We start from the raw sequence: 16828 nt of genomic DNA, 5'->3' as shown, positions 1-16828 counted from the left end.
ATCCTCAGTTGCAGTGTCAAGTTCACATGTCTAAATCTCAGTGTCACTTCCTGTTTTATTTTGATAGTCTCCAGTCTCATGTGACATGTTCAGTTTTGCTTCCTCTGTCTCGTTAGTTATGATTTTATGAGCTGTGTGTCCATGTGTCTCCATGTCCCTTAATATCCCCATCAGTCACCTTTGTCAGTTCCTAGCCACTGTTTGTTTTTATCAGTGTTAATAAAGCTGAGATTTTGAGTTTAGTGCTGTCTGGGTCTACTCCCTGTCTGCCACACACCCATACTTTATGACAACATTATATTTGTTTCTAATTTGGACAAACTTCTGCAAAACTAACGACACTTTCCTTGTTTGTTTTTAGAGTTAGCAAATGTTAGCACAATGTTATGCAAGTTAACACAAAAAACCTATCTATGCAAAGATGCCAAACTATCTTGTGCAGTTAGTAGGTGTGTAGACTGAGGCAGACTGAGGTGTGCACCAAAGAGCAGCAGTTGGCAGAACACCACCCATAAACCTAAGGAATGAAAAGCAGTGGGAAAAAACACTTTAAACAGAGAGAGGTATTGATAGAAATGTGTGATGTGCAGGAGTTCTTTTCTTCGTCTGATGTGTGATAGATGTGGCGTTATTGAAGGAGCACCATCACACTTTCAGCTTTCTAAACAATACAGAACTCAGCTAGGTTGTAATTTGGGAATGTTCGGTTATTCCCTGATAGGATAATGACTCATCCTTCCAATCGGACCAGAAGCAGTTATGGTGACAACAAAAGTAATATTACTGAACCGGAAATGTCTATCGCCCTGCAGTTTTAGAAGTTGATTCAGCAAGACACCTTCTCCGCTCCTGCGTTGGAACAGAAATCCTTCCACAAGATGTCAGAGACCGTCTTTGCTTGGACCGTTTTGCTGCTGTGTCCTTATCTGTACTTTGCACAAAGCCTGACTTCTTTTCTTCACTAAGGGATATTTTTATTATCATGCAGAATTCCATCCATATATTATTTTCCCTACTTTTATCTTTTCCTTTGTGCTCTCTAATTCATCCCGGCAGACACGACCAGCGTGGGGGCTTCTGGACATGTTCACATTTTTACAATGAAACAAACACGACGACAAGAATGAACTAAATAAGAAGAAAGGGTGAAAATTAGCGAGAAGAAACAATGCAAAATTAAGTTTACAAGAAAAAAAAATGATGACAGAACATGATGTGGTGCCTCCACAGACCAATGTTACAGGGCAGCACTGAATCCACCTCCACGTGATACCAAAAGTTCCACCTGCCTCAGGAATACAAACATGAATTAATATTTTATACAAAGTTTGCTGCTGCTCTGGGGTGTACAGCAGGAATGCTCTGAATTCCCTTTGATGGCCAGACATTAACTGGTGTGTGACTAACACTGGGAGTCAGAGACCATTAGCAGCACAGTCAGAGACAGGACATCAAATGCTGAACAGAAATGTATAATAAACTGCTAAAGATGATCTGCACACCTGTATGCAGGGACTAGCACATTTTATCGACTCCTTTTTCCTGCCTGAGATTGTTTTTCCCATATTTCCCATATGTGCTTTGACCTATCACCGTCCAGAGTGCATAACCCACCCACCCTAAAAACCAAAACAACCTCAAACAGGATTAACAATTCTAAATCACTTGCACTTGTCCATTACAATTGCCAGAAATTTTAAGTCCTTCAATGTATCAATCAATTCCTTTTCATCATCTAATATAAGACAATATAAACCTGAAATAATTTGAAACTAAATAAACAAGAAGCTGAAAACTTTTTGGTCTTCCATTTATACAAGATTAGAGCTAATTTAGTTCAGTTAGTTAGTGAAGGCACAGAGTACAAATCAACAAAACTATATTACGCTTAAATAAGTAGCCAGTGTCTCACTGGAGGTAGAAGGCTATGGTGAAGACAAAAGGGCAGGCTCGTGGGAGGACTGGAGAGTCAGGTATTGATCTGTTTTAGCCAACATCCCACACATTCTTCAGCGGCAGAGCATTTTGTGCCTCACTCAGACTAATTTAGATGTTTGCAACCTCCAGAGATGTTAGGTGAATTGTAGCACCCGGGGTAGCTGTGGCAGTTGACTGCACTGATGTGTTTGTCTGAGAGACTAATTATGCCTCTGTATGTCAATCTTTATCTCAGATTGTTTTGTTTGCAGAAGGCAAAAGTACTGGGACTGCAAATGCACATTTTAGGTACAGGTTTGTCAGCAGCTACTGTGTAGAAAATGGTTCCTCCTCATGTGTATGTTATTTCTGGGGACCAATATTTCTGTCAAACACCTTAGAACACCTTCAAAACTGTAAGACACATCAGAACTCAAAAAAGCTGGACATCAACATGAACTGGGTAATCTGTTAGAAATGCAAAGATTCCACGTCATTTGTGGGAATTGATAAGTATCAGTCTACAGAGGGCTACATTAAAAAAAACCTGTATATGAATTTTAATGAAATTTCATTGACATAACACAAAATGGTACTCTGTAGTTTCTATGGCCCCAACAAGCTTACATGCATGCCTGACAACACCTGACAAAGCTTAGGAGATATCCTCGCAGATCTGGACCAGCTCAGTCTGAGGTGTCCTACTGGAGTGAGGGTCAGGTAAGCAAAACTGATCAACAGCCCCTCTGCTACTGAACTGACCACATCAGTATGCCCTGATGTCTCTGATTAAACAGTCCACCTTATAAAGTCTGTATCTGTGTGTATATAAAGTAAAGTGAATAATCAAACCCATGTTGTTTTAGAGTGTAAGTGTCGGTGTCTCACCTCATCACAGTAAAGTGGAGGGCACCTCAGCCGGCACAGTTTCCTCCCGTTCACACAGCTGCATGACAGACAGTCCTCCTCCCACTCTGATCCAGCCTGGCTCACACACACACACACACACACATGCGATATCCATATTTATACACCAGACGCTGTAATTGGGTTGATGCTTCAACAGCCCATTACCCTGCATGCACACTGGCATGAGTGCAGGTTTGATGAAAGTGCAACTGGTCTTAGGGTTTCGGAGCAATTTCTTCAGCGAATCCACCCAAACTGTTGTGGATTTGAGCTGATTGTGGCACACAGCGATGCTATAATTATAACACTGCATTATACAGACATGTCTCATGTGTATGCGTTGCATATAGGAATAACTGTGCTCAGTTTTAGAAGTGGCTTTGCAGCAACACTGAGCCATTTGGTAGAGTCATGGGGTCGCTGATTAGAAAACCATAGAGGGTCTTTATATGGACATGACTCAAGTAGCTGACAGAAAGAGAGAGACAGAGTAGGCAGGCAGACGGAACGAGACGGGAGAATAACGGAAAAGCTGGGGCGGACAGAAGGAGAGAAAGAAAGAGGAAGAGGAGGATGCAAGGAGACAATGAAAAAACTGTGTGAGGAGAAGGCGAGACAGAGAAAATTAAAGAGAAAGACCTCAGAAAGAAAGAAGAGCAGACCTGACCTCTTGTCAGGGTAAGATTAATTGTTATAATCCTCTAACACCCACTCCTTCATAAATAATTCCTGGCAGGCTTGCCCAGTTGCTGTCCGAGTGCTGGCTTTAACAGCACTTCCTACATAATTGATGAGGGCTGAGGGCTGAAGGGGCACAGTGGCTTAATGTGTCCTGTTGAGCTTGTCACTCATCTTCTAATAGGCCCTTCTTTATGAGTAAATAACACAATGGGATTGAATGGGATGGCATGTAAACACTACACTAATGGTACGGAGGCGGGAACAATGGCTACAAGATGCCAAGTTTGCTGGGCAGCAGATGTCACTTTCCTTTTCGTGCGCACGCGCCGACATACCTCCCGCAGGACGCCCCGGTCATGGCAAGGGCAGAGGGCAGGGATGACGCACGCGCCCTCCGGGTTTCGGTAAAGCCCCTCCTGACACACGCAGCCTTCAGCAGAGTGGCTGCAGTTGACAGGAGAGGAGGAATAAATGTCCTGGCAGCTCCTCTCACACAGCAGGATCCCCTCTGATGTCGTCCTCCTCCACTGCTCCCCATCAGGACACGCTGTACAGGAGGAGAGGAGAGAAGACGGGGATGGGTGATACGATGGGAAGATGATAGGGTGGAGTGGAAAGCATTTAATGATGATCAGGAAGGAGAAAGGAACCATGGAGATCCAAAGAGGGGTAAGTGTTTAAAGGATGCAGTGATAATCACGAATTTACTCGATCGTGCATCATCAGTAAAATATCAACTGTCTCCCTTCCTCTCACTCACCACAGTCAGGGGCGATGCAGGTTGTTGTGCGGAGGTTAGGGCCTTCACACGGAGCCCCTCCATACTGGTTGGGCTCCAGAACAAATCTGATGGAGCTCTGCTGTCCTGTACCACAGCTGGCTGAACAAGGGCTCCACTGGGACCATGTGGACCACTGGCAGTCCACTAGAAGGACATAAGAGGGTGGGACATTCAGTCTTAGCACTGGTTTTAATGTACATTTATCTGCAGCAGGAAACTGTCACCTGACCACTTCAATGTACCCAGGAAATTATAAACATTTCCTGAGAAGTTGGGATATTTTACAGGATGTTATAAAAATGTTACATCATGCAAAGCATTGAACTTATAAAAGTGCAAAAGGAAGATTTTCAGTGTTCAAATTTACTGACCAACATAACAGCATTTTGTAAATACAAAAAAGTAGATGAATAAACTAATACTGAAAAGATTCAGTGTATAAAAGGCTGGAAACCACTGCTGAATGCTCCTGATCACAGGAACCACTGCCTAAGAAATCAGAAACAGCCACCGGGCTCACAAGTACTTTGGAAACCCCCGTCTCCTAACACAGTCCATGACTGCACACAGAAATGCAACTTGAAACTGCATTATGGGAGGAGGAAGCCACACGTTATCGACGACAGGAATGAGTACTTGGGGCCTGAGCTGATCTCACATCGACCCAAAGAGTTCTGTGGTCAGGTGAGTCCACATTTCAACTTGTTTTTGGGGAAAGCACATTGAGTTGTCCATATGATGAAAGCCAACATCCATATTACAATACCAGACCACATTCTGCTTGAACTTGTGTGTGTGCTTGTCTGGCCTGCAACTAGTCCTGTTCAATCTCCTACTGAAGACGTGATCATGGAGAGGGGACTCAGACAACGGTAACTACAGACTAAATGTCCAAATCCAAACCCACAACAACTAGTATCGTCAACAGCAGTCACCTCCAGGCGCTTTATCTTGTAAGGTAGATCCTACAATAATACATACAGAGAAAAACCCAACAATCATATGAGCCCCTATGAGCAAGCACTTTGGCGACAGTGGGAAGGAAAAACTCCCTTTTAACAGGAAGAAACCTCCAGCACACCCAGGCTCAGGGAGGGGCGGGGCCATCTGCTGTGACTGGTGGGTTGAGAGAAAGAAGATAAAGGATAAAAGACTAATGAAAAGATAAAGAAATAATAGTAAAATGTCTCCTTCACAGCTTTTGTTGAGTCTGCTGTAACCATCAGAGTCTACATGTGTGCATATTTACAGGATATGTTCTATTAGGTCAGTAAAAGCATTTTAAATCTTTTAGACTGAAATAAAAGTTCATCTGAATGAACTTAATCATTTATTTGTTTGTTTTTATTGCATTTCCAAAATGCATAAAACAGTGAAATATTTGCTGGAAACAGGGTTGCATGCATCAAAGTTTCTGCTGACGGAGCCATTTGTCAACAGCTACACCTGACTGGAAGTGATGCTGAACTAGGCAACACAGTACAACACCCAATCAGGTTGTGTCTTATGTTTTCTTTATGCTTCATCGTGGTTTGGCAGGGAGGGAAATGCAGCACAGACCTGTTTCATTTCTTGCTTTTAAAAGTGTCCAAAAGTCCAGTAGGTGGGTACTGCAGTGGGTTTAATTCTTACATACTTAAACAGAATTTGTTTATTGGTCATGATAACATTTCACTCACCACCTCCTCTCCCACAGCGCTGCCAAAACATCTGAAAACAACATAAAACACTAATCTGCTTTCTGCCTAACTTACTAATTTTGAATCAAATGTACGGCACCTTTCAGACAATCCAACACGACAGATCGACTGCTTTAGAGTAAGAACATACATTTGTATTTCATGCATTGATGTGACATTGTGCGGTAAAACTCTTTCTGTGTTAACTTGACCTGGTTTCCTCAGAATGCTCATGAGAGGATTCCTGTTTGATTTTTTACAAGCCGATTAATTACAGTTGTATTAATATTCTATTCACAGTGTAACATTATACTTTTTGTAATGATTTTTTCCATGCACTTGTTGGCCAACAATCACATGTACATGAGCTGCTTTTCTTCTTTTTGCTCTTCATGGGCCTAACCAGGCAACATGTTCTTATTACTGTTAATAAGCACTCCTACAAACATTAGTGCTCATTTTTCTCACAGTTCTTGCCAGACTTTGGGTTTCCTAAACACCCAAACGTGAAGATGTTATCATGAAAAATACTATATATATATATCTGTAGCAAAATAACACCTATGGTGAAAAAGGAACTCACTACAACCAACAGCAAAACTACAAATCAACAAGACAAAACACAAAAACCACAGAGCTGTTTGCAGATTCGAGCCTCTAAGAAGACATTCACAGATATTTCTCTAACCTGTAGTTTAAGAAAGTATTGCAAGGGCCAGTAAAGTAATGTCTGGACAGATGTGTGAGAAGAAGACTAAACAGATCCCATCTGCAACTAAAATGTTCAGTAATGTGATTGAAATGAGATCCTCTTTTATTCCACATCAGGATTAATGATACTGTGAGATGGAGAAACAAGGTCAAACTCTGACTTTGATACGATCTGCTCTGGAATCAGAATCAAAGCTCACATCCTGAAATTGTACATTTATGACACAAAATCCCAGTAATGGCCTGTAGAGACTCTGATTGATGAGACTGTAGCTCAGTTATTTGAGCCAAGTGTTGCAGCAGCAGCTGTCCCAACTATAGATAGGTTGACATTTTTATCACGACCCTGCCAGTTCAACCAAAGATTATTGTTGCTGACCGTCGCTTTCATTGCTGAAAGAGAGAGGCCCTATAAGGTTCAGGAAATGCAGCTGTGACGAAGCATCACTCACCCTCACAGGGCTCTGAGGTGCAGTTGAACATTCCACCTTGGCACACGCTGGAAGGAGCGCAAAAAAGTCAAGTGAGTAAAATTAGATGAAAGAAAAGTCGAACTGAACACCGAGGCTGAACCAGCCACACAGTTGCCTGCCAGACTACTGTAAGGGTACATATTATACATTTAATCTTCTATTTCATCCTTTTTTAATATAATTACACATCCACAGCAGTTCAGAGCTGGAACACACAAGAAGCTTAACATTAACTTATTAAAAAGCGGTACAATACAGGACCTTGTGTCAAAGCACAGAGAAAGATGAAAGCTGCTACTACAGCCTCCTTTTTCTTTTAATTAAAACAAAAATAGACGGTTTGATAAAATCGACCTGACTCGGGCAGAAATTATGTTCACGAACAAGGTACCAGTCATTTAATTGACTTTATTTATGGTATGTCTCTTTATTCTGAAGAAATACTGAAGAAAATGTAGCAAATGTAACGTTAATTGCTACAATTAAATGTCTTGGATCAAAATGAAACACAACAATGAATAAAATATACATTTCTTTGGGTTGGAATATTGTTAGAAACATTAGAAAAAAAATCAAATCATCGGTCGAGTCATTTTTAAACATTGCAGTGTGGATGGACTGCTTCTTCCATAGTGCGTTTTTACTCTACTCGAGCTCTATGCATCGTTTAATCTCCCATTTGTGCACTTTTCACTGTGTCTGAGTGCTTTCTGTCTAAAATTCACACAAAATCTTACTCTAATGAACACATCAGGAGCAAGTGGGGATTCAACAGCACAGTTGCCTGAAGTATGAATTCAGCTGCCCAAGGATACTTGAGCAGCTAGGCATTGAACCACCAACCTTCTGATTAGTAGATGACCTGCTCTACATCCTGAGCCAGAGCCAGCCCGGAAATGTAAGCGTCACATATTACAGTTTTAAAGCCGTTGGTTCAACTACCTACAACACGACTCAGTGAATGACTGGACTACACCAAGAGTAGCAGATCACCATGTATTGCAGAGGTGCTGAATGGCCGTTCCCGGTGGCAGCAGAGCCTCCGTGAAGTACTCGGAGCTGACATTCCTGCTTTGAAAATCAGCCGGCAAAGAGAGCGGTGAACAGGGACAGTCAGCGTGAGTCACACAGGAGCCGCTGTGCAACACCTACAAAGGGCACGATGAGACAACCAGTTAGGACTCACATCTGCTGTCCAACCACACACACACACACACACACACACACGGACACCTGTCCAGGAGGGCATGTGCACCCCGGCGTGCAGGGTCCAGGTAAACACTGAGTGTGTGGCCACAAGTCCTCGCAGGTATACGGACAGGAAGCCGAACAGTCACTGGACACCTGCGTGCTGGGACACTCTGCAGGAACATAAAGCAAATGACCTCAACTGTAAACAGGTCAGCGTGCAGACATGTGCGCTGATATATTTACTTTGTATTCACTTTGTTTGCCTTGTTATAATTAATATAACTGTAAACATCACTCATTAGGACTCTGATGAGCTGATTGACAACAGTTTTACATCATTTGAACTCCAGTGGTATCTCTCGGTAGAAACACAAAGTACACAGTGTTGTGTGTGCTTGTGTTACCGGGCAGGCAGCTGTTGGTGTTACAGACAACGTGCTGTTCAAGTGGTCCAACACAGGCTGTCCCACCGGGCTCTGGCTCTTGAAGGACCGTCTTGTTCCGCAATGACAACCCACCGTCACAGGAGGCGCTGCACTCACTCCAGGCTGACCACTCACTCAGCAAACAACCCGCTGCAAAGAGAGGCGGCGAGTTAAGCAGAGATTAAGGAGGTAAGGGGACGCCAGACTTGCAGGTAAAATCTCAGGATTTTGGGTGGATATTTTTTCTATGTCAGACCCGGACACGATGGCAGGTCACAGATTTCTGTTTGCGTGATTTCGGCACAGGGCGGCCCACCCTCTGTGTCCTGGCAGTGGCGTGTCCTGGTTCTCTGGCCTCGCTCACATGAAGCTGAGCAGGCACTCCATGGACTCCAGGGCCCATAAACTGGACAGGGAAGCTTGGAGCACACCACAGTGCCATTCTCACACACACTGCACACAGAGGGGCGTTAAGAGAGGTCAGATGGAGCAAAGTTTCTAAACTAAACGCTACAAAAACAAAGACTGGAGAATTTGAAAAACTGCTTTATTAATCCCAACTATAGCCATACTTCAGCTCATAGAAAGCTTAAAATTCACAGAAAGCAGTTCTCACCAGGTATTACAGTCCACAGTAAACTCCTCTTCAGGGATGAACTCCAGGGTCCCGTTGCCTGATGGGATACCACAACGACATTCTGTCACTGGCACACAGAGGCCATCTTGCAACAGCTGTCCTTCTGGACACCGACAACCTGAGGGGACAAAAAACAAAAAAAGAGACAGAAAAGTAAAGAAACAGAGAAACATTTAATATCATATACACAGAGTAAAGTAATGAAAGTCTCGTATTAGGACGATGTTATCCATGGTTACCCGGGTGACAGGCTCCTTGGAGACACTGCACATGCTCCCATAGGTCAGTGCAGCTGCGAGGACACTTGTTGGCACAGCTGTCCTGGTAGGCTCGATCCCTATCCTCACAGCGCTCACCTGAAAAAGCAAAGAAGATCACGCCTGCACTGCAAAATGTGATCTGATGTAGAAACAGTGTTAAGCATGGTGGTGGTCGTGTGATGCTGTAGCTTTGTGACAGACAGATAATCTTAAGGACAAAGTTTTGTCTTCAGTCTGATTTAAAGCTCGAGTAATTTAAAAGCTGTTCTCTATCTACCCATCCATGTACACACACAGATAAAATACAGTACGTGAACATACCATCATTCCAGAACGTATTTAACAGATCCTGATTTATTTTATTTCAAACAGCTTCAGAACTAATGGAACTTCTTATAAAATTCTTCTTTTTAAGCTACAAAGACGTTTGATTGGAAATTCATTGAATCGGATTATTTTCCTCTGAGGTGTTGTTTTATATATGTTTTATAATTTCCTCTGACTTCTTTCCAAAAATGTGTAGAAGTTCCTTCAGCTGCTGAAAAGAAACACTAATGACTAAACTGGAATTTTTGCATTAGTTCAAAGTGAAAACACTAAAATTCAAACACATAAATCTGTTTCTAACAAACCTGACACAAACGATGATCATCTCTGTCCGGCTCAGCCTCGGAGCCTTTGAGGAAAACATTTTCTGGAATTTTCACTGCGTATACCAAAACTTCCAATAGCCTTTATTTTTAGGGGCTTTTGTAGTCATCTTCATTCACATATATATCAACAAATTGTGTAACTAATGTTATCTTTGAAACGTATCTGGATCCGTCTGGTCTACACTGAAGTTATGAACTACACCACTGATGTTTAATGCCTGCTGGCTTTGAATGCAGTTTCCTTTTTAAGCTCACATGTACCTGGGCAGAGTGCCGTGTTGCATCCTTGGGTCTGGGTCTCTTGGCTCCTACAGTGGGGTCCTGCAGGAGAGGCCAGGGGCTGTCTGTAGCGCTGCCTGACTCCACCGCTGCACGGCTCAGCACACGCTGTCCAAGCGCTCCACCCACTCCACTGACACACATCTACAAGAGCAGAGTGACTATCATAACTAACCTAACCTTGGTATTATCCTAATTATACAAACTGACAGTGACAAATACAGAAACTTTAAGCGTGTCATTTTAGATGATGACGACAGAGAAACAAACACAATGTGTTTATGTGCTGTATGATTTATATGTAAGAGACACGTTTTAGTTTGTTCTTGCTGAGCAGTATTTAGGGATCTCAGCTCACTATGACCAAGTACCAGGCTTCAGTTGTTTGACATGCAGATTAAGCTGGGACAGTAGTCATTCAGAGCCATTCTCCTTCTTGTATAAAAAAATGGATGGATGACAGAGTTAAATTCGAGATGAATCATCTCTTTGCACACACTTAAAAGCCAACCTAACCACCCTCACGTGCCTCCGCGGACACATGAGCGTTAAACCTATCCTTTTTTTCTCCTTTGGGGAATAAAGTGAGTCAAAATAGCAGGAAAAAAACATTTTGCACTGATTAAGGCCTCTTAACTGTCTGCTGATGGCAGCTGTGACTGACACACAGTAAACATTTTCCCTCAGAGACTCCACATGTCAGAATAACATCACTCTCATCACTGCATCCAAAACTACATGCATTTATTTAATAAACTGAAACAGTTTAAATGTTTGCGTGTTTATAACTTGGACATTATCGGTGTCTGCGCTGCGTCACGTGTTTAGAAGTCGTTTATTCCCCGCTGTGTGTAAGACTCCAACTGTCTTTATTTAGATGAAAAGAATATGCTTTGAAGTGTACGCATTTATTTCAAAACAAAATTACCCCCCTTTCCTTTCCAGAGAAAACCGCGCTGCAGTCATTTCATCACCCTCTGACCAACTGTGTAATTCATTTTTTTCTTTGGAGTCATGCTCGTCGAGCCCTGACTCATTCACCCGCTGTTTGCATGCAATCTGTGTCAAACTTTTACTGAGAGGGTCTCAGACAGAGCAGAACTGTCCTTTTGGTTTTCTTTGCTGTGGTGCCCACAAAGACCCAGACCCTGTGGAGGAGGTGGTCTGAGTCCTCCAGTGCAGTTTGTTTATGGTGTGAACGTCATCCAACCTCAATCCGAACCAACTTCCAGGTGTACAGTGCAAGTTTGACCTAAAAGAATCTTGCAAAGGTCAGTATGAGTTTGCAGATTGCAGTAAAATCTCCCTGCTCCTGAACAAAGCGCTAACATAACAGAGAACCTTTACTTTTGTTGCTCCCTCCTCAGTGACATCTGGCCAATAAGACGACTGAATACTCTGACATGAAACAAACTCTTGGTGTGAGCATCTTTGTTACCTCTGCAGATGTTAGCATCTGGACATGACCTCTCCTCTACCAGCAGTCCTGGACACTGGCTCTCCTCCTCTTTAGTGACTGGAAGACCAGAATCCAGGTCCAAACAGGCTCGAAAGCGCCTCTGGATCGACACCATCTGCGAGCTGTTGTGCCGCAGCGTGCAGGGAGAACACCGAGTCCAGCCCGACCACTCGCTGAGGACGACTGAAAGAAGGAGAGAAAGAAAGATTCAGGTTCACCGTGTTCAAAGAGAACCTCTTTTTATTACTCTGCTCTCTTACCTTCACATTCTCTCATGTCGCACTGCAAACTCCCATCGTGACAAAGACTGGAGGACAGAGAAGTCAACAAAATGGATAATAATAACAATCTGTCACAACCCAGACAGCATGAAAGACAAACTGCACAACTGGGAATTACAAAGAAAGAACAGAAAGTGACGACAACACTGTGAGAAAACATGCGCTACATTATTTGGTGCAACAGGGGCTGATACAGAAAACTGACCAGGTACTGCAGCCTATGGTGACCGTGGCCCCCTGTGGGACGGTGACAGGTGTGGGTGGATCTCCTGCAGCTTGGTGCTGCAAGTGGATGCAGCCACATTCCTCTGGAGGAACACAGCTCCCATTATACTGCAGCAGGCCCTGGAAGGAAAAACACACATCTCAGAAAAAAGAAGAAACAGCGCAGCCACCGGATCTTTGTCTTGGTCATAAAGTACAGCACAGATTCAAGCCAACACATTTGTCCTATGTTGCTCTCAAATCACGTGCATTTAGATGCAGAAGTAACATCAATGTAGAATTCATACTTCAGGCAACTGTGCTGTTTGAAGCAGCTTAAGATCCAAAAACCAAACCAACAGAACACAGCTATTAACACGTGTTGCATTATTTGCTAATCATATTTGTTCTTAATGACCAGAAATCAAAGCAAAACCTCCAAAGGCAAGCAGCGTTCATTAAGACTCACCTGTGGACAGTAACAGCCAGGTGTGCACTCTCTGACACCCAGACACAGATCTTCACGGCCATGCAGCTCACACTGCTTCTCACAGGGAGCGCCACACGACGAGTACACAAACGGGGCTTCGCAGACTTCTAACAGGAAAACACATGAAGAGGTGTAGGTCCTGAGTGCACCTTAAGCAGCTCTAAGGGTAATGAACTCACCATCACAGCGGCTGAGACTGCATGCCCGGCTCTGCGTTTCCACAGGAGTGCACTGTTGGCCCCTGGTGGGTGAAGAGAGCGCTACACGGTAACGCTGCTGCCTCTGGGACGCACAGGAACACTGAGACCAAACACTCCACGCTGACATGGGACAGCCTGCAAAAGCAAAGAAAACATTCAAGTGCGATTAACGAGCGCTTAATGTCGTTTGTGAGTCACTTCAACATAGAGTCGGCTCTTCAGTTAATCGCATACTATGGCATCATTTTATAAGTCAAATACTTGCTCACCCTCTTCTACACTGGCTTTAAAAAATAAAGCACAATAAAAAAATGAAAAATAAGCAAGTCAGTGAATCTCAAACAGTCTGGAAGCTTCTCACAGTCTAACACAGGTTTGAATGCGAGGCTCCAAAGCTCTGTTTAGCTTTTCTTGTGCTATTCTGTGATTTCTCTTATATTTTGTTCTTACCTTTCACTTGCATTTCACATACTTCACTTCCTGCGCTGTGTATTTCCTGCCTGCCCTCATTTCTTCTGCCAGATCATCTTTTCCCAATTTGCCAGCTGTTCCAGGATTTGTTTTGTAGTATTAGTAATGTTAAGGGTCCGATTTGTTTTCTGTGTTGGACCGATAGCCTGTACACTGAGCTCTGTTCACTTAGTAGAGACTGTACCTACCTATCCAGGTTCACTCAGTAAAACCTGCAATGCACATGTGTGCAACACAGAAATCAGCAGATGGAATTCAGCTTATGGACAGCTCAAAGTGAAGTTAATTTCACTGATTTAATATTGTCTGTGGCAAACATCTGCAATCTGTGTCTTATTAGCTCCAGTTCCAGCAGTGTAAAGCAGACTGGGATCAACCACTAAAACATTTTTTGCATATGTGACTTAATTCCTGTGAATTCCTGCGACTATGCAGCCTATTTTGCACAGCTGTAACTTTACTGCATGGCTTCGTCCTGCAGTGTGAGATACAGCTCAGCAGGTTGCATATATGAAATATATTCCTTCAACAGGAAATCTATATCAAACTTACAACATCATCAGTGGAAATGAACGAATCAGAGACTTATAAACCAAACTCTGCATAAGTTACTATGGTGACCTAATAATGCAAAGCAGTTGTGACACTAAAAAACAAAGATCCAGTAAACCCTTTAATGTCACTTTGTGGTTCCCCAGTCTAGTCTCTAATGTTGTGTCCCTACCAGTACTCTGGTCTGTGTCCATATAGCTCATAAATACTGACTGAGAACAATTTGAAAATGCGTAGATTACCTAATAATATATTAGAATAACTCTGTGTTCATCAGTAACAATCACTGCAACTATATCCAGTTGTTTGCTGAGATAACAAATCATTTAATGAGCCTCGACTCAGCTGAAGTTCCTCTAATTACAATGGCTTCTCAGAAATGCTGAAGACAAACAGAGCCGTCAGCTGTTCAAAGAAAAACACACAGCACAAACACTGATCGTGGCTGTTGGACTGTCTGGCTGCAGTGCATGCAGCGCAGTGCAGCCAGGATGACTCTTTGGAGAGTTTTGTATCCGAGTACCTGGACAGGGCTGTTTGTAGCACAGCTGCGTCTCCACACGGTTCCTTTCAGCCTCGATCTCAGGGGGACACGCCGCATCTCCTCCCTGCTCGCACACACACGCCCTGTGTCGTGATACAGACCCCGCCCCGCACGTCTGGGAGCACGGTGACCAAGGAGACCAAGGGCAAAGGTCATCTGTTGATACAAGAGTAAATGAAATTCTCTTTGATTAGAGAGAATATGTGGCTTTTTTTGTACTTGTCTTAAGATACAAACCCAGGCATGGAGGGGTCTGACAGTCCTGTGTTTCTTTCTCTGGCCCACTGCAGTGAGACCCATTGTTTCGTGGTGGGGGGTTGATGCAGGCGCGGGTTCGAACATGCGTGCCCCGACCACAAGTCACTGAGCAGTCAGACCACACCGACCAGGGGGTCCAAGCACCATCCACTGGAAACAGCACAAAGGATTTTCACAACTTTCTTTGCAAGGACTTCAAACATCTGCGACACTCTTTGACAGAAATACAGCGACGCACCTCTGCAGTCAATGTCTTGGCAGAAAATTCCCTCTGGAGTGCACGTGCTAGAAAAAAAACAGGCAGAGGCAGAGGGAGAGTAGTATCGCTGACATTTAATTGGTTTTGTCATTAACATCCATATCCTCTGGCCTTATCTAACGTACCATTGTTTACATTCTCCTTGGAGCCAGGTGTCACCCACACTGAGCGTCTGGTTGTCAAGGAGACAGAGAGGCGGGCAGGTTCCTGGACTGCAGGGTCTGTGCTGGACCTCCTCAAAGTGGCAATGTGTTCCCTCAGTGTCTGGGGTCAGAGACCTGGCACATAACACGAACAACAGCCAATCACAGTGGAATACACTGAAAACCAGTTTAATACCACTGCATATATTTATATCCACGGATATACTGCAGAAAAAGTAAGCAAAGACAATAAACCAATCATCACGCTCTTTTCAAGTTTCATATATTTAAGACTCACAGTCTGAGTCAGGGTTCAGAAAACGTTTGTTAATCATCTGAAAACTGCAGCGCGGGATCCAGTCCAGAATCAGTTTTCAGAATAACCTCTACCCCCGTGCTGTGAGACTGAAACTCTGGCTCCGCCCCCTTAACCTACTAGACTCCATTATTGTTTACACTGCTGACTTACTGTCACAACAGGAGGCCTGGATTACTAATCTATTACTCCGTGACTGCTTTTATATGTGATTTAAAGTGGTTAAATGTATCTTAAATTCTAAGATTTGGAATTAGCATTTAGAACATGCAGTACCATGGAAAGGCAGCTATTTTAGCTATCCATCAGGAAGCTGTCTGATCAGCAGCAAATTCATTCTTTTGAAAGAAATGCTTTCAGCAAGTGACGCTCCGGCTCCCACAGAGCCCCGATTTTATCTCCATGAAGGGAGTCTGAGACGGACAGAAGACAGACGACAGCGTTAATCGTTAATCGAGTTAATCGTCACACTGATTCAGACAACTCGAATCAACTTTATCCTTAATTAAGCAATTAGAGAAGACAGACACTGGAAACAATATTTATGATAGATTTTCTGATTTTTATGATCGACGTCTCGTTGTTAAAGAGCGTACCGCTTAAAACCTGTTTAAAATCCCATTTTAACGTCCAAACACGGACGTGCTCAAATGAGAATTTAACAGTTTACAAAACAAACCATGTCTCCTTCGTCCAGGTCCCAGGAGAAAGCCGTCGTGTCCTCACCTGTATCTGGTTCTCTGGCCCTGTCCACAGGAAACACTGCAGGGAGCCCAGCTGGACCAGGAGCTCCAAACACAGGTAGCCTGGCAGCTGTCATTGCTGCAGAGGAGCTGTCCGTCAGAGCAGGTGCAGTTGTTGCAGTCCACCAGATGCGTGCTGCCGGCCACCCAAATCTGCCCCAGCGAGTCCACACAGTCGCACTGCCACAGCTGCACACACACCCCGTCCTGCTGCAACTGACCTAAACACGCACGTACAAAAGATACGCAAACCACGATTTATGCTAATGAAAAAAAAATGAAATTAGTTTTAAAAAAACAATTCTAGATGCA

General features: G+C 43.5%; 1 protein-coding gene across 1 annotated transcript in view; it reads right to left on the bottom strand.

Moving 5' to 3' along the window:
* sspo (SCO-spondin) overlaps positions 1-16828 on the bottom strand; it is a 92208-nt gene that overhangs the window by 15167 nt on the left and 60213 nt on the right. Inside the window, 21 exon segments of the mRNA XM_063483254.1 lie at positions 2806-2901; positions 3843-4054; positions 4268-4432; positions 7131-7177; positions 8145-8299; positions 8385-8512; positions 8747-8917; positions 9024-9220; positions 9384-9522; positions 9644-9760; positions 10579-10740; positions 12035-12238; positions 12316-12362; positions 12542-12681; positions 13010-13134; positions 13210-13365; positions 14777-14953; positions 15035-15205; positions 15294-15340; positions 15440-15592; positions 16500-16737. Of these exon segments, the coding sequence (XP_063339324.1) occupies positions 2806-2901; positions 3843-4054; positions 4268-4432; positions 7131-7177; positions 8145-8299; positions 8385-8512; positions 8747-8917; positions 9024-9220; positions 9384-9522; positions 9644-9760; positions 10579-10740; positions 12035-12238; positions 12316-12362; positions 12542-12681; positions 13010-13134; positions 13210-13365; positions 14777-14953; positions 15035-15205; positions 15294-15340; positions 15440-15592; positions 16500-16737 (3047 nt within the window).

This window comes from Pelmatolapia mariae, linkage group LG9 (assembly GCF_036321145.2).
Source record: "Pelmatolapia mariae isolate MD_Pm_ZW linkage group LG9, Pm_UMD_F_2, whole genome shotgun sequence".
Lineage (NCBI taxonomy): Eukaryota > Metazoa > Chordata > Actinopteri > Cichliformes > Cichlidae > Pelmatolapia > Pelmatolapia mariae.
The sequence above is the reverse complement of the archived record's forward strand: the minus strand, read 5'-3'. Positions and strand labels throughout refer to the sequence as shown.